Genomic DNA, 16,506 nt, shown 5'->3' on the forward strand with positions numbered 1-16,506 from the left:
GGCTCGGGAGTGGGGGTTCTTCCTCTTCTGACCCCAGAGGCAGAGATAAGAGTAAATACAGGGTCACAGGGGTGCTGAGAGTTGTTCCATCTTCATGGGGGAAAAGAGGTTTCAGGGACTTCAGAAGAACGGAAGTATCTGTGAGGATGACTGAAGAGTGAATAGCAAATCTTAATTTATTCAGTAAAGAAGGCTTTGGAAGGCTTCCACGGGGAGAAGCTGGGAGCTGTTTCTGTTAGTGTATGCTTACAAGTAAGGTTTTCTTCTTACAATTTAAATCCATTGGGTTGAAGCCTATAAACTGGTCAGTGTTTGACAACAATTGCATGCCAATTTAACGTATTCCAAGAGAACTTGGCCCCAAGGAGACTGGAATTCCAGAGGCAGCCCTGCGAGCTTTTCTCTGCAGCGAGAGCTTGATGGCTCGGAGCACTTGTGTGGGCGGCGGGACCTACCAAGGGGCTGCAGAGGCCCGGTATCCAGGTATCCAGCGTTTGCCGTCCCTGCTCTGGGCTGCAGGCTGCGGGGTTTAAACAGGCCAGAAAAATAAACCGACAGTCGTCAGCCTTTGGCTTTTTCAGACTCTGCCTTGTGTGCGCCCTTGTGTGGGGCGAGGACCCACCTGGGGTGGAAGCCAGAGGGAAATCGGGGGGTGCTTTTTGAATCTTAATGGCTGTCCCGTCTCCCATTTTAAAACATGACTTTTTAAATAAATGAAACCACTCCCCCCACCCCCACCCCTGCGCCTCCTCACCCAATACCAGTGGGGCAGGGGCTCGTTATCATTCTCATGATGGCCCTTATGTGTTGCTTTTGTTCCTCTTGATTTGGTTTTGGGGCACGGTTTCAGGGTGCTGGTGGGAGGAGGATGGAGTGTGGAAGGGAGGGTGGGATCAATGCAGAGTCCTGAGCTGAGTGGGAGCCCAGTGTGTGCAGCTGAGGGATTTGGACGCAAGGCACCCCGTGTCTCAGGCACCACCCTACACGCACCGCCCTTCCCTCCCCCCTCCTTTCTCTCCCCCTCCTCCCACCTCCATGGAAGGGGAGTGGGGAGAGGTGTCCTGGGCCGTGGGATCCCGGATTGCCTGCCAGGCAGGACCAGGCGCATTTCCTGCGCGGGAACAAGAACACTTTCCAGATGTGTGCGTCGCCCCAGGGGGGTGTTCTGGGAACCAGAACCATCTGTGGGGGGGTGCTGGCCCGATGTTTGACTTGGGTCAGTCGCTAATGAAAATGTCACTTGTGAGGAGCTTAAAGGGCCCCAGGGAGACTGCCGTCCATGCAGACCCCTGTCCCACTCCTACTCCCGCTGGGAGGGACCTTTTTCTGAAAGTAAAGTGATGCAGTTTTTGTTCTGATGATATTAGTGATCCCTGCTCACTGCAGAAAGGTTGAAAAACAGAGAAAGGCAAAAACAACGCTAACAGCAGCAACCGACGGGAACCCCGGGCTGCCAGCCCAGCTGCTAATGTCTGGAGTGAGGGGAACGTGTGCAAATGCATCCGCACACTTATTTTTGTTTTTCCAAAATTAAGCTCGGATTGTGCGTATCCTTTTGTAACCTGCATTTTTGCCACTGCCAGTCAATTTTCCATGCTGTTACGTGTTTTTGGAAAACGGGATTTTGATTGCTGTACGACCCTCTATCATATACACTTGTCTTACTCAGTGATGCTTTCTAACTGTTTGCCCTTGTCAGTGGGCTGCACCTGGAGGCCCGCTGGGTCTCTGAGTCCCCCATCCGCCCCCCAGAGGAGAGAGGTGCCTGGTTGCAGGAAGCACCTGGAAACTGCAGAAACCCACACTGGGAAGGTCTGTGTGGACCCAGCGATCGAGGTGCCCCAGGACTGCTGCTCCCCCTTTCCTGCCAGGCGCCAGTCTCTGCATTTTGGCTTGTGGATGGGAAAGCATCCTAATGGTCTGGCAGGCCGACCCTCAGAGCTCAGGGGTCAAGGCACAAGGTCATTGCTTGACTGTTACTGAAATGTTCCTTTCTGAGCTCTTTTTCCACGTGGATTCAAGTATGCAACTGGAACTTGGGTCCACATGAGAGACCCCAGGTCACTGCTCAGATCACAGACTGATGACCTTCTCAGAGGCCAGAGTGAAGGTAGGCGGGGGATGTAGGGGCTGAGAGTGAATGCCAATTGCCCTGGACACTGCCCGTGGTCTCGTGGGCCAAGGCGACAAGTCAAAGAGCAGGAGAGAACCCTGGAGCCCCAGGCCTGCTGTCTGCTGGGGCTCCCTGGGCCTAGGGTCCACTGGGAGCTCTGACCATTGGGGACAAGGAGATGATTTATTCGTCACTTGACACAGGGAGAGACCAGAAGTCACCTACAGCATGACGGTTATGTGTCAAATGGAGACGTCTGGGGGCCATGGGATCATGGAATGGGGGACCCGACCCATTCTGGGGTGGGCGGCTGGAAGGGCTTCCTTTGAGAAGGCCTGAGCCAGGAGGGCGCACAGCTGGAGAACAGGGAGGCCAGAAAGGCTGGATCTCGGGGAGGGGGCGCTGGAGGAGGCCTTGATGGGGCTGGTCTCCCCTAAGCCAAGCGGCTGCCTGCGCCAGGCCGTTTCCGCACTTGCTGCCCCTGCAGCCCAGAGGTGGGCCTTGGCCTGCCCCCTTCACAGGCCCCTCCAGCCAGCATCCCCTCCACCTGTGACACCAGCAGGGCCACGCCAAGCCTTGTTAGCAGGGCAGGCTGGCTTCAGGGGGACACCACGCAGAAAGTCCTTGATGATTTGGGAGCCCCCCATCCCCCCGCAGCCCTCCCTGGTCCCATGGAGAGCCTTGTCCAGCCACTAAGCTGCAGTTTCCCTGGCAAGCTACAGAATCCCCTGGGCCTTAGAAAAGTTGCCACTGAATAAATGCCAGTAGAGAAAACATCTTCCTTCCAGTTCAGAGAGGACAGCTATAAATATGAGAATAAAACGGGAGTATAAATAATTAAAGCTGCCCAGAGTGAGTGAGTCTTGAACCGTCTGCCTGATTGAAAAACTAATTACTTGGAGAGTTGTCATGCCAGGGAGCGACTCACATTACCCACCATGCCCTCCCTCCCCCCCCCACCTTTTCCCCTCCCCCACCCCTCCCCTCCCCTATCCCTCCTGTCCCTCTTCTCCTGTCCCTCCTCAGGTACCAGGGGCACCAGCATCAGGCTGACTAGCCAGTCCTAACAAGTAGAGAAACGCCATAGCCTCTCCATCTCCCTGATGAATAATCGTCAGAGCTCATGCCAGGAAGAAATTTAAGTCCCCTGAAGGAACGGGCCATGAGGAAGGACTGTGGGAAAGGTATGGAGGGCATTGCCTGGGTGGAGCTCAGTCTGGGTCTGGGCACTCAGGGGACCCATGGCCCAGCCAGGGTGGACACCACTCAGAATCGGAGTTCTGCCCAGCCTCTGGATCCCACCAGGGGCCCACCAGGGGGCTTGGGAGGCGCCCACCAAGTGGCTTCCTTCTCAGCCTCTTCCTGGATGCCCTCCTGGCTAGCTGTGTCCAGGACATCTCACCCCACAGCAGCCTGGGGGAGAGAAAGCTCCTTCCCTATGACAATGAGCCCTGACTCCCATCAGGCACTTTAGGTTTACAAAGATTCTGACCCACGTGGTCCCTCTGAAGAGGGCACAGCAAGGGCTGCAGGGTCCACTTCACAGATGGGGAAACTGAGGCTCTAGGCTACGCGGCAGAGTGGTGGAGGAGGCCTGGACTCGGGGCTTTCTCCTCCAGGCTCCTCGAGCTGGGGACCCTAATGTGGGCAGCTCTTTTGTGCCACCCACCCTCTTTGGGGAGGAAGCCATCTGAAATGGTACCGTGCTGGGCCGTGCGTGCTCAGAGTGGCGTGTGTGTGTGTCTGCAGGCATGTGAGATTCCAGTACACACGCAGGACCCCCACAACATACAATATGGGGAATACACAGGGGCCTAATAGCCCACCGGGCTGGGGCTTGGGTTTGGGGTTGACCCCTGGACAGTAAGGGCTGGAGTCAGCTGCACTTTGGAGTAGGGCTGAGGAATGCTGACATTGCAACTGTACTGTGGCCAGCCCTGAGAGAAGCCCTCTGCTGACACGCCAGCTGTAATTACACACCCAGTATTACAACACCCAACATTGCAAAACCAGTCATGAAAACCAGAGGAGTCCGTCGCTACACATCAACATGGTTAAGGGAAAAAGCACCCTGACCATCTGCAAACTTCCCGCAGTAGTGGCCTCTGAGTCAATCTCTCAAGGAGGCGTGTGGAGGGAAGAGAATTTCAGCTCGAGGTTCACTGAGTTTTCTTACCTCCATTTTATTTTCCTGAAGGCTGAGTTCTTTCGGTTATGTGTACCCTCCCCTCTCCCCCTTAATTTTTGCAGGCCCTTGGACTGCATTCATTATCAAAGTTCATGAAAGGGCAGTGTTCTCAGGAGCTGGCTTTGAATGCTCATTCTTCCACTTACCAGCTGGGTGACTTTGGGTGGGCGACTTAACCTAGGTCCATGCCTCAGTTTCCTCATATGTAAAATGATAGTAAACAGTACTTAGCTCATAGGTTGTGATTGAGTGAGTTGGATCATATGAAGCACTAAGAATAGTGTCTGGTCAATAATGAAAGTTCCATAGATGTTAACCATCATCATCACTGTTTGTGTCCCCACTAAATTCCTCTGTTGAAACCATAACCCCTAACGTGATGGTATTTGGAGGTGGGGCTTTAGGGAGGAGTTAAGCTTAGATGAAATCATCATGAGGATGGTGCTCTCAGGATGGGAACAGAGGCCTTATAAGAAAAGGAAGAGACGAGAGCTCCCTTTCCATGAGCATGCACTAAAGAAAGGCCATTTGAGCACAGAGTGAGAAGGTGGCTGTCTACGAGCTAAGAAACTGGCTCTCACCAGGAACTGAATATGACAGCACCTTGATCTTAGACTCCCCAGCCTCAGAACTGTAAGAAATAAATTTCTGTTGTTTAAGCCACATAGTCTGTGATATTTTGTCATATCAGCCCAAGCAGACTAAGACAGTCACCATCATAATTATCATTACCGTCATAACCATCACCGCCACCATCACCATCATCACCACCCTCATCATCAACATCCTGAAGCTGAAATAAAGAAAAAGGCCCTGCTTTGGCCTCATCTTGCTCCTCTGCCCTGGAGTCAAAAGGAACAAAAACCAGCCAGAAGGTGGAGGGCCAAGCTGGCAGGGACGAGGACGCTGAGCAGTTCCCAGCCCCTCCTGCTGCACTTTCTGCTGCCCTTCCTACTCACACATGCTGCCTCCCTTTCCCACTAGACCTTCTAATGCCTTTATTACAGTTCATTTAAAGTCCTTGCCCAATAATTCTGACATCTCAGTCATCTGTGGGTTTACTTCTATTGATGATTTTTCTCCTGATTAGGGGTCATATTTTCCTGCTTCTTTGCATGTCTTATAATTTTTTTATTTACCTCACATGTCGTGTACAAACAAACAGTAGTGTGTAAAGTAAATATCTCCTGGAAAAAGACCATGCCCCCTCCTTTATCAGGCCCTTAGTGTGAGGGGCTGAGTCAGTCTAATATGCAGGTGAGTTGGGGCTGCGCTTTGATTCACTGCACCACTCACTTCAGATGTTTTGCAGGTGGGGTCAGGTCTTCCCTGTGAGAGCCTGGCAGCAAAGAGGACAGCGTGAAAAATCTAATGTGTGTCTATGTGAAAAAGGTAGGTGGTACATGCCTGAATGTAGCTGGCATGTTGGGAGGCACTGAGGCTATGAACATGGTGTATGGAGGGTCAGAGTGCAGACGTGGGTGATAATTCTCCACAACAAGAGAACTTATCCTTGAAGCTTTAGATGTTGTGGCTGCCAATGGTGAAAATGACAATGTATGGTGGCTGACAAAGGGCCTTCTCTGCTGAATCCAGGGCCTTCCAATACTCTGGAAAAATTCTCAGGACTCCAAATCCATTGGCCACTGCTGCTTCCACATATTTGAAATGTGCTACCATCCCAGCTCTACCTCCAAACCCAGCACATGCTGCTTTGTTCCCCCAGGGGAATTCGCCAGATCCCTGCCTCCCCGCCTCACCCATAGGGGGGTCTCCCATTAGCTCCACTCAGCTCCCTGCCAGACTTCCCACAGAGCTGTTTGGCTTTTGTCAGCTCAAGACAGCCCTTGAAAACCGTGGAAGCCGAGGGGGTGTGTATCTAATAAAGTTAGAGCTCTGTAATTTAGCAATTACTGTAACCCACACTTGTAATTTAGGGGGTTTCTCATCATTCTTTGTACTCTCTCTTTTAAAAAATATGCAGCTTTAATAGCTTTGTCTTTAATGCTCCAAAGTCTGGTATTTGCCACCCCCTACCCCCACCAGTCAGCTGCAGAGCTCACAAAAGTGTGCAGATTCTGTTTGTGCTGCTTTTCGGGGATTAAAAAGATTAATTTAATGTTCGGCGGCTCCCAAAGGAAACGGAACTTGCTCTTTGCAATTGTGCATGCCTTCCAAGCTCTGCATTCCTCCCGTTTGATCCCTGGTGTGGACTGAAGCCTGCTGAAAGCTGTGCTCTCCCCACTCCCCAGGTTCTATTGCGAAGCCAGTCCTCACTGCTGCCTGAACGCGTGAGGGCCACATTTGCTCCTCTGGCGTCATTCATGCATTACCTGGGTGTTTATTTAAAAACAATTTTTTTGAGAGCCTCCGCATGCCATGCACTGTGCTCCCCATAAGGAATCAAAGTCAGAAAAGACAGGACCTCCTTTTTCAGGAGTGGGTAGTCTGGTGGGAAAGACATATGAGCGTTTTACATCTACAGTTCAGGGTAGAGTTGGCACAGGCTGTGGGAGCCAAGGGCGTGGCACCAAAGTCAGGCTGAGCTGTGCAAAGAAGCAATGTGCAAGCAGGTAGTGAAGGATGGAGAGGGGTTGGAGAGACAAAGCACAGGAAGGGACAGCACCCTCCGGGGAAACAGAGAGTGTTCGGACATGAAGGCAGGGAGCAGTATGGACAAATAAGGGATTCCTGGAAATGGAAGCGGCATCTAGACATAGGCAGGAGAGGAGGCTGGAATCCCAGCAAGGGCCATACTGTAACCCTGAAGGGCTACGACGAGGAACTGTGTTTTGCAAACGATGGGGAGCTGCTTTCTGAAGGGAAATACCACGATCAGATCTGCATGTAGAGCAGTGCTGGCCGAAGGAACTTTCTGCAATGAGGTAGACGGTCTATGGCTGAGCTGGCCAGTACAGTAGCCACGAGCCGAGCCAGTTTATTATAATATAAAACTGGGTCTAGAATAGAATAGACCGGGTCTTACATTAATTTTTGCTCCAAAAGACACATTAGAGCTGATTGTCTGGTTAGGTCTTAGTTTTGGGGAAACACGGTAGGACTGCACATTTTACTTATATCAATAAATGTAAATGGAATAAACCCCGTCAAAAGAAAAAGACTCTAAGATTAAAAGCGCATGTCTACCCTAAGACTTGTGCTAGAATGTTTATAGAAGCTGTATTTGAAATAGAGATAAACTGAAAACAACTCAAACGTTGATCAGTAGGAGAATTTTAATATATCACACAATGGAATACTACTCAACAATTAAAAATGAATTACCAATACATGTAAAAAAAAGTGTAATTCTTAAAAATTTTATGCTGAATAAGAAAAGCTACAACAATGGGCACATACTGTTTGACTCCGTTCAAATGAGATTCACGAAGAGGCTCATCTATAGTGAGGAAAATCAGAGCTCTGATTGTCTGCAGGGAGACGGGGATTTCGGAAAAGGGGTGTGAGAACTTTCTGGAGAGATGGAAATGGTTTGTCGGATCCTTCTTTGCATGGGTTTATGCAGTTATCAAAACTCGTCGAGTTTCACCACATGTTAATTTTGCCCCAATAAAAACTAACCAAGAAAAAAAAGCCAAAAATCTGAATGTCTCTCTGTGTTTTTTTTTATAGGGGATTTTAGTCCACATTATTTGTGAGTATTGATATTGATATATTTGGACTTATTTCTGCTATCTTGTTTTACTTTAAAAATATAGTTAACATTCTTTCTTGTTATTTCTTATTTTCCTTAATAAGACTTAAAGCTTGGAATTCACTTCTATATTCAACTTTGGCTGTATCCCATTATTTCCTGAATGGTCTGTAATAGGTTTTGATTTCCTTTTTGACACCATCATTATTTAAGAGATGGTTTTTATATTTCCAAATCACTGGCGGTTTCTTTTAGGCTTTTGTTTAAACTTGGCTCTTAATTTCTGGTTTTTGTTTGTAAAAAGTTGTGGTTAAAATGTAGTCTGTACCCTCTCCGCTCTATAGAATGAGGCAGAAAAGAGACTATACTCAGATTTGCAGATGTGTTATTTTTTATTCCGATGGCCTTGAAATGTCCTCTAAAGGTGAGAGAATTTTTAAAAATTGTGGCACATATAAACTTTTGATGCTTATTATTGAGGCCAGCAACCTAAGTGCTGTAGCTATTTAATGGTCCAAAATTCAAACAGCCCGACAATATGTGCTGAATTTTACTATGAGCCTGGCTGTGTGCTATGTTCCTGGATCTAGCTGTATCCATCTCCGCGTGCACAGAGCAGGGCTCCCTGTTTGCCGGAAGGCGTTTGGTGTCCGGACCACATGTATCCTGAAATATTTATTGCTTGCTTCAGCTAGCAAACGCAGCACCTAGCCCGTTGATACTGTCACACTAAGGTAAAAAGAATCATCTCTCAGTTGTGTCCTTGGGTGGAAAACCTGAATGCAGCAAGAATGAAAGAATGAAAGAATATTTAGGCTATGTCAGCAGTAACGTGCAGTCAAGCCCCGTGTCTTTTAAAAAATAAGTATCTTTAATGAGGGAATAAATCCATATACCCACCACCAGATATTCGAGCCAGATGTTACGTTTTTGACTTTTAAGAAGACCTTATGGCCTGTATCTCAGGTTCTGCCCATCATTTTTTACGCTTAAAGTTTGTACATTTCACTACAGGTAAATTTTGCCTCGATAAAAACTAGCCAAGAAAAAAAAAGCAAAAAAATATTAATGTCTCTATTTTTTTATAGGGGATTTTAGTCCATTCGCTTTATTTGTGAGGATTGATATTGATATGTTTGGGCTTCTTTTTGCTATCTTGTTGTTATTTTTTATTTTGTATCCGGTAGGACATTCCTTATCAGATTTTACCTGTATGTGGATAGAAAAGAAAGCAGTTTAAAAGATCTACTCTGAAACAACGTATAACCAATTTTGCAACTGTTCCATTGGTGTGTGAAAAGAGAACATATTATGGTTGTAGGACACACGTTTAAAATCTATCTTTCTACCCATGTATCTATCTATATGTATTAGTTATCTATGGCTACTCAATGAATTACTACAAAACATAGTAACTTAAAACAAAAGACATTTACTATCTCCCGGTTTCTGTGGGTCAGGAATTCAAGAGCAGCTCAGCTGGAAGGTTCTGGCTCGGGGTGTCATGAGGGGATAAGGTGTTGGCCAGGGCCACTGTCCTCTAAAAGTTTCACTGAGGCCAGAAAATTTGCTCCCAATGTGGCTTATCTGTGTGGCTGGTAGCCGAAGCCATTTGGGCTCCTTGCCCTGTGGACCTCTCTTTACAACTTTACAACTGGCTTCCCAAGAATGAGTGATTCAAAGGAAAGAGGAAGAGTATATAATCCAGACAGAAGCTGGGGTGTCTTTTATAACCTAATCGTAGAGGTAACTTACCATCCTTTCTTGGGACTCTGTTGGTCACACAGGATGTTCAGTAGCAGGTGGGCCTACACACAGGGTCACCTCTGAGGCTGGCTGTCACACTCTGTCTATCTAGTTATAGGTAGAAATGTATTGAAGTTGATGAATTATCTCATGAAAATACTTTAAATTTTTGGTCCACTTGATATAGATGACAGAGTGTCTACTGCTACAAGCATAATGCTGTTAACTTTCTTTGCATTGGACCATTTTTCATGTATATATTTTGATCCCATGTTAATTTGCGGTGTGGCAAATTATACTTTATTTTCATTGTGGAGTCTGCCTTTCAGCAAGATAAAATAATCCCAGTCGTTTTGATATCTTTTGCTTTTGCGTCTATGATGCCTGATAACATTTCCATCTCTGGTTTGGGTTTGTTTGCATTTACCTAATAACCTTTGCTTGCTGTTTTAATTTTTAATCTCTCTTTAATATTTAATTTCTCTTGTTTCGGACGTGCCTCTTGTAAAGCGCAGATACTCATTATGCTTATTTTTTAATAAGGGAATTTTAGTCAGTGACTTTTATTGTTATAACAAGTATATTTGGTTTTAATGCTGCTCTCTTTTTTTGCCTGTTCGTCCCATTTTCTGGATTTTGTTCCATAGATTATATTTTTACCCTCCTCTCATATTCTCTACATATTTTTAAGGTGTAGACCTGCTTTAGCTTCTTTCTGAATTTAACTGGAAATTTAAGAACATTAAAATCTATATATTTTTTGAATTATTTTTTCAATTACATTAATGCGTGTACATCATTTTAAATGTCAAATGAAAGGAAAGGAACAAAAAAAATAAGTTTCAAGCTCCTTCCCTTCCACAATAAACTAAATGGGTGTGTTTCTCTCCCCACCAAATTCACATGTTGAAACCTAAACCCCAAGGTGATGGTAGTAAAAGGTGGGGCCTTTGGAAGGAGGGGGGGGGCATGAGGGTGGGGGCCACAAAGGGGATTAGTGTCCTGATAGAAGATGCCCGTTCTGCCATGTGAGGTTACAGTGAAAAGCTGGTCACCTAGGAAGTGGGCTCTCACCAGACACTGAGTCTGCTGGAGCCTTCATCTTGAAGTTCTATCTTCCAGAACCATGAGAAATAAATGTCTGTTGTATATGTGCTGCCCAGTCTGTGGTGTTTTGTTGTAGCAGCCCGAACAGACTCACACGCCTTCCCACCCTCCCTCTACGATCCCTTTCCCAGACATATTTCACTTGGGTTGTTTCTGTTTTTGTATGCACCTCCGTAGTTTACTTCTTCACATTATTATTGACCTGCCATTTTGGAGGATGAGGATTTATCACCGTGCCCCTTTTCCCCACCCCTCTCTCCATCCTTCTAATATAATTATATCACGATTTTAAGTTAAAAATCATTTTTTTTTTTTAGCATTTATGTTGTCAGGATTATGTGATAGGGACGTGAAAAAAAACACACTTAATTTTCACCCCTGGGGTAAGTATTATTATGATACCAGTTCCTTTCTCGTGTAACTTGGCTGTTCTTAGAGTTAATACATATCTTGGAGTTAAGGATAAGATACTCACAGATTCCCCAGGAACAGGAGGCATGGCACACCATGCAGGGCCACAAAGGGCCACAGGAGGAAGGACCAGAGCTGTTCAGAGGGCGGGGGTGGGGGTGGGGGTGGGGGTGGGGGTGGGGGGGTGTTCTCCTGGGAGGGAATGGGCAGGGAGAGTAGATACGCTGAGATGCTACTGGTATCTAGTGGATGGAGGCCAGAGGTGCTGCTAAACATCCTACAGTCTACAAGTTAGCCCCCAATAAAGAATTACCTGGCCCCAAATGGCAATAGTGCTGAGGGTGAGATACTTTAGTCTGAATGGCTTCCTTTAGTATTTCTTACAGGAAAGGTCTGCTACAATGAATATCTGCCATTTTGTTTATTTGGGAATGTGTTTATTTTGCCTTCTTTTTTGAAGTGCAGTTTCAATGGATGGATAATTATTCGTTGACAGGTTCATCGGAATATGTCAACCCACTGCCTCTGGCTTCCATGGTTTCTGAAGAGAAGTCAGTTGTGACCCTACTGTCACTCCCTTGAGTAATGAGTCATTTTTCTTTCGCTACTTTCAAGATTGTTGTCTTTGCCTTTGGCTCTCAGCAGCTCAACTATGTGGGTCGCTTTGTTTCCATCTTACTTGTAGTCTGTTGAGCTTCTTGGATGTGTAGGTTAGTATGTTTTTAAAAAATCAAATTGGAGAAGTTTTCAGTTATAATTTCTTCACATGTTTTTTCTGCGCCTTTATTTCTCTTTTCTCTTCCTGGGACTCCCATTATATGTGTCAATTTCCTTGATGTCATCTTACAAGTTTCTGAAGCTCTGTTCATTTTGTTCACATTTTTTTCTTTCTGTTCTTCAGGTCGAGCTACTGTTGAGTTATCGGATCCTTTCTTCTACTATCTCAGATCTGCTGTCGAGCCCATCTCACGGATTTTCAATTTGATTATCTTGCCTTTAAGCTCTAGAATCACAGTTCCCATTTCTCTCTTGAGCTCCCCTATCTGTTGAGTTGTTGTCATCATGTTTTCTTTAATTCTTTGAACATAATTTAATTCAGTTTTGCTTTTCCTGTCCTCATTTTTAAAATAGTGGTGAAATATACATAACATACAGTTTGTCGTTTTAACAGATTCTGGGTCCTCTAGTTCTTTGAACAGATTTATTATAGCTGCCTTGAAGTCTTTGCTAAATCTAACCTCAGGGCACAGAGCCAGTCTCTACTGACTGCTTTATTTCCCAGGGTGTGGCTTGCACTTCCCCACTTATTTGTATTCCTCATAATTTTTGATCAAAACTAGACATTTTAAGTAATATTAGGTTGGTGCGAAAATAATTGTGGTTTAAAAGGTTATAAATAACTGCAAAAACCACGATTTCTTTTGCACCAACCTAATAAAGTAACTCTGGATTCTGTTCATTTTTCTTATTTCTTTATTTTTTATTTTTCACTTGTCTGTGGGATCTGTTCTTCCCACGGTCTGTGGCTGCTGATGTCTTTGCTCTGATTTTTGACTTTCATCCTGCCTTCCTTGGGTCACCCCTGAATCTGCATCGCTTAGTGGTCAGCCAATGATTTTTCTAGGAGGAGTTCACGGACTTAATTGTCGGACCTCGTAGTTCCCCAGTCCAGGGGCTCCCCGGTGCTTTTCTGACTGGTTTGCTGCTGGTCCACCTCAGGATGCAACCTTAAGCTTACAAAGTTGGACTTTCCTCCTTGCGCCAATCAAGCCCTCCCCTGGCCCTGCTCTGACTGCGCCCATCCGTATCCACCTTGCTTTGGGAGGATGGAAGCGTCCCCAGATGAGACCCTTGATCAGAGACCCTTCCACTTCTTCCCTGATGCCCTAGCAGTGTTCCAAGAACAAGAGCCCCTCAGCTTATTGTCTGCCTTTGGTCAATTTCCAGTACCCCCACAGGTGGATTTTTGACAATTTTCTACAGTTTGGTTACTTTTCGTTGCGAGAATTCACCCACCTCTTCGTACCACCAGAGCCCACATGTACCTCCAACAGATTGAGGTTTAAAAACTGTATGAGCACTCGTTCTCAACAGATGTCGAAAAGGTATGTGACAACATTCAATGGCCACTTAGGAATAATAGTAGTAATAAGAAAACTAATCTACTAATAATGATTGTCTACCCCACAGTGACGACAGCAAGCCTTGCACTTACTGAGGAAGTGTTAGAAGCTGTCTCTTTAAAGCCAGAAACCAGTCCGGGTGCTTCAAGTCCAAAGGGACTTAATAGAAGAAAGTAGGTGCTTAGAGGATTAATGGCAGGCTGAAACAGTAGAAACCCGAGTGCATAACTAGCTTCAAAGTCATGATGACATCAGAGCCGTGATCCTAAAATCCTAAAGTGACTGTGAACATTTTACTGCTTCACACCTACGGAGCTGAGGCTGGACAGTGCCGCCAGGAGACTGGAAACCCACTCGTGAACCACACCACCGCAGAGAAAGAGTCGGACTTCTTGTCCCTTCGCTGTCCAAACATCACAGAAGTGCGTCATTGGCAGACCTAAGCCACATCTGGTACCCTATAAAAGCAAGGCATTCTGGGAAACGAGGTTTTGGCCGGCTAGGTCCCCTGACACAGGGCAGTGGAAATGGATGCTGAATGCCACGGAGAAAGCCCAGTGCGAGCCTATAGAAACTTCCTCCTCGGGTCTTTGGAGTGAATAACAGGCTCTGCTTTAGCTCCAAACCTGTCTTGAATTTCTCCGGGTCCCCAGCCCAGGTGAAGCCAGGAAAATGGCTGGGGAACAATCACGAAGTGTCTGACATTTATGGACGGTGCTTCAAAACTTTTCAGCGTTGGCCAGATCTGGCGGAAAGAATGTGTCTGAATGCGTTTGGGCTGCTTTAACAAAATACCACAGACTGGGAGGCTTATAAACCACAGACATTTATTTCTTGTGGTTCTGGAAGCTGGAAGTCCAAGATCAAGGTGCCGGCAGATTTGGTGTCTGGCGGAGACCCTCTTCCTAGGTGGCTGTCCTTTCTACAGAACCTCACACGATGGCAGGGACTGGAAGCTCTCGGGGGTCTTTCTAAGGCACTGATCCCATTCCTGTGCTCTGCCCTTAGGACCTATTGCTTCCAGAGGCCTCACCTCCAAATACCATCACCTGAAACGTTAGGATTTAACAAATGAATTTGGGGGGGAGCCCACAAACAATTGCTCGATAGCAGGGTCCCTAACTAATAAATGGGAGACTTCGTAGCTCAGCACGATGTTGGTTAGACTCTGGAGGTCTGAGCAACGTGCCCATCGAGGAGAGAACAGGCCGTGGGTGCTTCCTGATGGAGGAGGTGGGAGGGTTACTGGGGACCTGCAAGCTCTGCCCATCCTCAGCCCCACCCCACTTCCCTGCCCCACATGGTGGCTCCGTGGCTCCCCCTGCAGCCGAAGGCCTGTCCTAGTGAGTGATAGCTGTAGCCCTAGAGCAAGCGTCCCTTCTAGCTCTGAGCCTCTTGGCCACGTCCAAAGCCTTTCTCGCTGGTTTCCTCTCCAGACGCTCTGTCCCCTCCCTGAACACATGTCTTGCTGCCTCCTTCTTCCCTCACCATCCAGGTGGGCTTCATTCACATGGACCGGATCCCTACCACCTGCACCTACAGTCATCCCTTGGGCGACCCCTGGGCGTAACTCCTGGCTTACTTCTCTGCCCCCGCTGGTTCTGTCCCCATTTGGCCCAGATCCTGCCCGGCGGGACCACTGAGGATCTGCTCAGCTCCCTGAGAGCAAATCTCCTGAAGATGAAGGTGCTCTGTGTCCCCCCCAGGCTGCTCCCACTTCCAACTGGAAGCACTGAGGGGCTTGAGAGTGTCCAAGAGCCACCTGGGAGGTGGCTGTGACATCCAAGCACTTTAAAGTCCAGGCTACAGCTTCCCCTCCTGATTTTCAAGTTCAGTCTCACATTTCTCCTTGGAAGCGTCATTTTGTTTTGCCAGGTTGCTGTGGCAGGGGGACTCTGGCTCCTGCGTACTATTTGGGAGAACAAGCTGCCTTGCGCGACAAGGAGGATTCTTCCTGCAGGACGCAGGCTCGGGTTTACAGACGGAATGAACCCCGGCGGCGCCCTGAGCCCCTCCAGGCAGCCTCGTCCCGCTCAGGGCTGAGCGCGCCTTCGGAATGTGTGAAATGGATTTCACATCCTTGCTTTTGGTGAGAGAAGACAGCACGTGACAGGGCTCTCCTGCCACCTCAGTACCCCGACTTCTATCTGCGATGGTGCCAGAGGCTTTAATCCTGCACGGCCACCCACATCTGCTGCCTGCAGGTAAGCCTGCCTGGGTGAGCCCACCGCACTTCCACACCCTGGAGGGAGAAACAATGAGACATGGGTTCACACAACGTCCGCTCCTCCTGCCATTTGACAGCACGACCTCTTCCATCTCCCACGTGGAGCTTCATGTGCTTAATTAATATCACATTCATCAGAGCTTAATTTGTGTTTTTGGGACATACAAGGATTTTTAAAACCCTACCAAGAGAGCAGTAACAGGCTCCGGCCTGCTCTCTGGTCTGGGAACGAGTAACAAGTCCCTAGGACAATATTTTCTCATCTCCCCATCATCTTCCCACTTCCCATTAGGGCACGGGACTGTCTACCACGGGGAGCCCCCACCCCAACCCCCCATGCAGAAACTCCATGGCCTCCCTCATGGAGACAATGGCAATGTTGAAGCCACGCTAGTGCCCTTCCTGGGGACGTAGGCAGCAGCTGGCAGCAGGCCACTGTCCCCGGGACACTGCCGTGCTGGGCGTGGCAGAGGCGCAGCGTTTTCAGGTGGAACCATGGGAGGGTCAGGCTGCCCCGCAGCGCGCCAGAGCCGGCCTTGATTGTGGCTCCTTCCTTCCCGTCCACCATTTATTTTTAACCCCCATCTACATTTCTCCTTGCCAATCACCCCGAAGAATAATGGGAAAGGGGAGGTGGCACCTTCAGGGTGTAGATGTCACTCTGATGGGAGGGAGAAGAGAGAGGGAGACAAATGCAGCCTGAACACCCACGTGGTGGGGGCTGGGCTGTTGAGGGCATTTCTGCACAGTGAACGGCATCTGTGCGCCTGGGGGCAGCACCTGGGCACTGGAGCATTCATTGCTCTCCTCACTTTGCTCAGAGCCCAGACGGTGCCCATGGGGTGTGAACACGGTCTTAGGGGGAAGCCAGGGGGCTGATCCGGGCTGTTCCTTGGTGTGCTCCATGCAGAAGCCCCTCTTGTCCTGGGCATGGTC

General features: G+C 47.9%; 1 protein-coding gene across 2 annotated transcripts in view; it reads left to right on the top strand.

Annotated features, from left to right (window-relative positions):
* Positions 1–11,508: 11,508 nt before the first annotated feature.
* Positions 11,509–16,506, top strand: part of LOC308488857 (uncharacterized protein) — a 139,716-nt gene continuing 134,718 nt past the window's right edge. For both annotated transcript variants that reach the window (XM_081029083.1, XM_081029082.1), the window contains exons 1-2: positions 11,509–13,325; positions 13,411–15,547. In XM_081029083.1, the coding sequence (XP_080885209.1) occupies positions 15,496–15,547 (52 nt within the window). In that variant the 5' untranslated portion in view covers positions 11,509–13,325; positions 13,411–15,495. The remainder of the gene's footprint in view (positions 13,326–13,410; positions 15,548–16,506) is intronic.

Source organism: Rhinolophus hipposideros, assembly GCF_964194185.1.
Source record: "Rhinolophus hipposideros genome assembly, chromosome: 20".
NCBI classification, from domain to species: domain Eukaryota; kingdom Metazoa; phylum Chordata; class Mammalia; order Chiroptera; family Rhinolophidae; genus Rhinolophus; species Rhinolophus hipposideros.